This window comes from Melopsittacus undulatus, chromosome 3, assembly GCF_012275295.1.
Source record: "Melopsittacus undulatus isolate bMelUnd1 chromosome 3, bMelUnd1.mat.Z, whole genome shotgun sequence".
NCBI lineage: Eukaryota > Metazoa > Chordata > Aves > Psittaciformes > Psittaculidae > Melopsittacus > Melopsittacus undulatus.
Window position 1 is genome coordinate 58021085 of NC_047529.1, and position 6000 is coordinate 58027084.

Genomic DNA, 6000 nt, shown 5'->3' on the forward strand with positions numbered 1-6000 from the left:
AACAGCTTGCAAGTGTTTACATATTAACAGTACTTTTTCACTTCTTACTTGTACATAAAACATGAACTGTAACACTGGGCAACTGTTTTAAATGTAAACTAGTAAGAATTAGACCAGATGGCCAAATCACTTCATTACAAGCATGGAAAACAAGCATATTAATAGCTTTGGTTTGAAAAAAGTATAAATTCCCATTTTCCTCCTTAATCTCTACCCTAACCAGATACCCAGCAGCTTTCCCAAACATAGGCAGAGTTCAGAGGGAAGACTGGTACATGAAATCATCATAATGAAGTAGAAAGACGCATGATATGCCAACAGGGTAATAAATTTAAATAGGACCCTTCAAGCCTTAAGTAATTAATAAAGATAAAATATTAGATAAAATACTTCAAAACAAGCAAAACTGCAAGTGACCTGGTGATTTAAACCTCTAGTAACAAGCTGATCACATATCTTAAAACCCTTGCACAGAATCGCAACAAAATATTATTTAGCAGAACAAATGTTTATCCTGATCAGATAAACACTTTACAGTTTCAGTAAGACCTGCCTGCCTACAAAACTCACCAGAAGGTAGCACCCCTCAGCTGGCATTATACAACCCCCAGTTCCCAATTATTCTAAGGATCACTGAGTACAGGAAAACAGCTGGTCATCTGAGGAATTTCAGAAGAACCAATCTCACTGCACAACTCTTATTCCATGTCTTTCTAAGATGCCTAATGAGATTAGAAGTTTCTAAGTCATCTGTAAATGCACACTCAGAGCTACACCCCCGTTCCACAAAAAAAAAAAAAAAGTATTTGTTCTTATCCTAGGACAAATTACTCTATGTGCATCAACAGAACAAACCTATGACATAAAACTAAACAGTTTTCTCAGGTAAGAATATGCTGGAATGTCTAACTTCAGCTACAAAAAATCTCAGCAGCAGAACTCCTGAGACCACTCCAGCAGCGACAACTCTTGCAGACACGCTGGTTTTTCAGACTTTAAAAAGGAATAAAAAAAAAACCCAAACAAAACAATAAAAGGGAAAAAGAAAAAGAAATGCAAGGAAGCTCTCACCTGTGCTGGTCAGCCATAACCATAGGCATTAGTGTATAGACAGCAGTTTCATTGTCTGTGAAGAAATTAAATTATTCAATTATAACAAATAAATCTTTTCTGTGAAATAATCTAGCAGCACTTAGTTACCTTTTAACGTTTCCATTGTTCAACAGATTATTATTTTTGCACAGGTTATACTTAACTGAAGTTTCATTATAGAGAAAAAGCCGCCATACTTAGAAGACATAATTAACAGGACTAATACATGAAGTTTCAATGTGGTGGGGTTTTCTTTTTTACAAAGTAATAATTACAGAATTTTCAACAGAGCATCAATTTTTCTAAATTGACAATTCTGTTAACATATTTATGAAATGTGCATTAACAAAAAAAAGTAAGTAGCTTATTTTAAGAAGGAAATTTCCAAGGTGTCTTCTATAGTCCTGGATGCAGACAAGTTTGCAAAAATGATTTCTTTCAACTAAGTTGTTCCATAACCATTTGGTTTTGTCTCTAAACATGAATACCTGAATGCAATAAATTTCAATTTAATTTCTGCTCAGTTTCATATTCCATATTTGAAAGCAATATAAAAAAGGCCAGAACACAAAGATGCAAGTCAATAGTGGGAACAGAAAGACATTCAGCTATACAGTCCCTGCCAGGACTTCTGCTGCACATACCAGCACACTGTCTTTCTGGAGTAAAACATTATTTTTAAAGGACAAATTTAGAGCAGATTTAGATTATATATTAGGAAAAAATTCTTCCCTGCCAGAGTGATGAGGCACTGGCACAGGTTGCCCAGAGAAGCTGTGGCTGCCCCATTCCCGGCAGTGTTCAAGGCCAGGCTGGACAGGACTTTAAGCAACCTGGTCTAGTGGAAAGGTGTCCATGCCTGTGGCAGGGTGCTGGAACTGTATCTTTAAGGTCCTTTCCAACCCAAACCATTCTAGGATTCTATGAATTTGACAAAACTTTGAAGCTTTTAATTTAGAATAATCATTAATAATACTGAGGTACATTAATTATTATTAATGTATGATTATTATGATTTCCAGCTTGAAGCAAACTACCCATTGTTGGCAACACAATCTCCACAGACTTTCATGTAGATGCCAGTTTACGACAGGAGGGACTATCCTGGAGCTATATAACTGGGTTCTCAGAAAGTATATGGAAATATAGGACTGTTCTTGTAAAACTTTTACTTTGAACTTCTTCTTCATTATCTTAATTGATCAAAAGTTCCAAATTATCCAAAAAGTTACAAAGCCATCAGAACAGGAAGAATTAAACCAGATCCAAACAAGTATAATTTCTCATATCTTTTATGTACATGCTTCTAACACATTCAGTACTTCCACTAGATAGGCAAACTGACATTTACCAAATTAATTCTTCAGCCTTATCAACTGGAGTCAGAGAAAAGCTTCTCGTGCTGCAGTTACGCTATTTGTTATTACTCTTCAACAGTAATCCAAAATTAGTGCTGCTACCCACTATGTGAAGCAGTCTATACGTATCTTACAAAAGAAAGAAGCAATTTTAATCTATTATTACCTTTGAACACTGAAAAGAGATGTCATACTCAAAATCACATAATAATTATGTTATTTATTAAAAAAGTAATAGTTTTAATATTGCTTACAGTAAACACATTATGGAAGAGATACAAATCTCTCAAAACACCAAATCACATTTCCAAGTTGCAGAAAGTCATTCTAACCATCCCCAAGTTCAAGAGTTTGAACTGTCTGTAGATTGTTCCTTATGACAGAGATCTGTAAGCATTAGATAAATCCAGCCCTAGCATGTACCATTAGAATTTTTGCTGTGGTCTGAGAAGGGGGGGGAGGCTGAGTGGCAGAGGATACACACACAAAGAGGGAGAGTCCTGGAAATAAAATATCTACTGTGAAAATGACTGGATCACTTTTAAAAACATATTCATGATTAGCTCCAAGTGTATCTAAACAAAAAAAAAAAAAAAAAAAAAACAACAAACCCTTGTTTGGGCTCTGTTCCACAGATCTCTTGACAGGAAGATAAAGCTCTCAACTGAAACAAAAACCAGAATTTGAGAAGGCTAACTAAATCTTAGACATCCTTTGAATTTCCATAATCATGCCCTATTAAAGAGGCAGGCAACAAAAAAAAAAAAAAAAGCTTTGGGCTACAAGACCTAGCTTTTCAAGCACTTAACAGCAGAATCCAGAAACACTTACTTTATTTCCTAAGAGATTTTGGTTTGAATTTGGCAGAGATCACAAGCTTAGAGAAGTGTCAGCACCATCCATATAGCATCTTAATGGCCACAGCGCATGCATAGGAAATTAAACACCTGGATTTAGTGCCTTCTTCAGCATAAGAAGTTCAAACATACATCTCTATTTCTTAAGAGAGTACTATGACTCTCAGTTTAGGGATGGAGAGGTAAACTATGTATCTTTCAAATTAAAGCTATTTATATACCAGAGGAGAGGTGGAAGAAATCGTAATTCAAGAGGCCGGACACAGCACACAAGAAGCCATCAAACTGGCCATACTAGACTGGTGGTGGTATTTTCTAAGCTGATCCTGTCAGTACATATTTGGAGCAAAACACTACAACCCAAACCTGCTTCTCAAGTAGACTCTGGGCAGGCCTGAATAAACCTAGGGAACACAAAGGTCAAGAAAGAAGACATGTATGAGCTATGATGGAGCATTATACATCTTACCAAAGTTAGATAGCCATTGAATGGGTTTTCTTGGAATGTAGTTTGAGACTTCATGCCTGAAAGCCCATTTATCTCCTTATTTTAGTTCAGCTGTGACTTGTTTCATGTAATTCTTATGGAATACATAGGACTGACATTCCTTCTGCGCCACAGGGCCAGAGAGGTACTTGTTTGGAAGTCACAGGGCTTGCACTAGCATTGACATGATTACCTCTGAAATGTAAGATGCCCGAGGTAAGACGAAAATAGCTGAACTCAAATTCAGAATGAATTTGCCCATTCTAGTACTGACATAAATTTAAAGCAGCTCCAACTGGCATAAGTTGTGCTACTCATTATTCATACCACCATCATCACTTAGTTAAACTGGTACTACTACATTATTTCTCCAAGCCTGAGATCACATTAACAGTATTACATCAGTTTTCACTGCTGTCATTCCATGGCTTGCTTGCAAGCAGCAGCAAAATCCATCTGAAACTTGTCTGTCAGTTTTGTGAAATTTATGAGCAACTGCACTGGCAGATACCGGAACTGCTGGTGGGTGACAATGAAGAAAGGGTGTAGCAGCTCACCGCAGGGGGAAGAATATATGCAGCAGCCAGGAAGTCCAAACAGGGAAGACACAGAGAAAACAGAATGTTACTTGCTTTCTTCCACCTCCGGAGATGAAAGGTGGCAGACAGACAGCCAAAGACTAGTCTGTAAAAATAAACCTTGAAGAAAGTATAATGACAGCACATGGCTCAGGAACAGAAACTTTCGTGTATCCAAAAGCTTTTAGAGGTAGTCCTCCCAGAAAACTGGATCTGGCTGAAACACTAAACTACTTGCTATAAGAGTCTGAAGCTATATTTTCACATCTATCCCGATATGGGATGGCTAGCACCTATGTGAAGTAGTTTAGAGGCAGAAAAATTAACGTTTCACCAGTGACTTACAAAACTATTTAATACAAAATTCAGTGCTATTAACAAAAACAAACCACCAAGGATTTGTCATCACTAGCGATGATACAGACGAAACACCTAAGGAAGAATTCAAAGCCGAACAAAAAGACGGCACAGCACCCCGGACCACACTCTCACACGGGCCCAGAGGCAGCAGCTGCGGGCAGGGGCACGCCGCGCCCTGTGTGCCGGGGACCTCCGTCCTTCGGCGGCGAGACACCGGCGGAAAAAAAGATGCGGAAATCGCTACTGTTGTTGTTATCACCGTTATAAACTAAAGTAAGCCCCTCGGAGGCAGAGGGAGTGAAGGAGGGAGCCAGTTCACATCCTCCCAGGCCGCCTCGCCGGCCGAGAACACGCAACGGTCCCCGACTCAGCTCACCCCTGCCACACCACACCGTGCCGGGGCAGACCGGGACGGAGAGGCCGCAACGGTGCCGGGACAGACCGCGAGAACAGACCGCCCACTGCCCCTCTCCTACCGTCCGGCAGCTCCACGGTGCGGGCGCGGCGCAAGGACCTCGTCAGCCGGTTTAGCTGCTCCATGGCTCTCTCCATCCTCAGAGCACCCAGCCCGAATCATCCACCTCTCCCTCAGCCCATCGCAGTGGTGGCAGTGGCGGCGCGGAGGCCGCTCAAGCCACCGCCAGCCCCGATCGTCTGCGCATGCTCAGCTGCTGCGCGCATGCGCGTTTGCGGGGGCTTAAAAGTGTATACTTGCTACGGGACAAGAAGCCCCGAAACTTGTGGAATATGGGTAGTTAAGCGTTTGCTTGTTACAGGAGGAAAAGGCTTTTCATGGGTTAAACGGGGAGCTTTAAACCTGAGGGGTTGCTGAAAGTGAAAAGAGGAGGCGCGCAGCGAGGACGAAAAATGTGAATGGCCTTTCAAAGTAAGCAGTGAAAAAGGAAGGTATAGGAATTGTAACCAAAAACATAGAAAGGTAAGCAGCGCTTAATAATAGCAATCATAAATAGAACCAGACATAAGAAACAAAAAACGAATCTTCATAAATTGTCAAGTCTTTTTGTTTCAGTCGGCACTCCAAACTGTAACAAGGCACATAAAGTACTTGAATATAAGGATAAATTGCTACACTCTGAGAATAGACTAAGGTGCTCTCAAATCAGCTGCAAATACTCAATGGAATAGAAGACTTTTTTTTCAATCAGAAAGTTAAACCAGGTTGAGTTTATCGCGTTTCTTCTAGCAGATAATGGAAAAAGCAATGGTATATAAATGAGGCATCACCATGTTCGTGAATTTGAAATCCC

General features: G+C 40.0%; 1 protein-coding gene across 2 annotated transcripts in view; it reads right to left on the minus strand.

The window, feature by feature from the left end:
- HACE1 (HECT domain and ankyrin repeat containing E3 ubiquitin protein ligase 1) overlaps positions 1 to 5369 on the minus strand; it is a 52125-nt gene extending 46756 nt beyond the window's left edge. For both annotated transcript variants that reach the window (XM_005154657.3, XM_005154656.2), the window contains exons 1-2: positions 5209 to 5369; positions 1072 to 1126 (exon numbers count right to left, since the gene is read on the minus strand). In XM_005154657.3, coding sequence (XP_005154714.1) covers positions 1072 to 1126; positions 5209 to 5284 — 131 coding nt within the window. In that variant the 5' untranslated portion in view covers positions 5285 to 5369. The remainder of the gene's footprint in view (positions 1 to 1071; positions 1127 to 5208) is intronic.
- Positions 5370 to 6000: the final 631 nt, after the last annotated feature.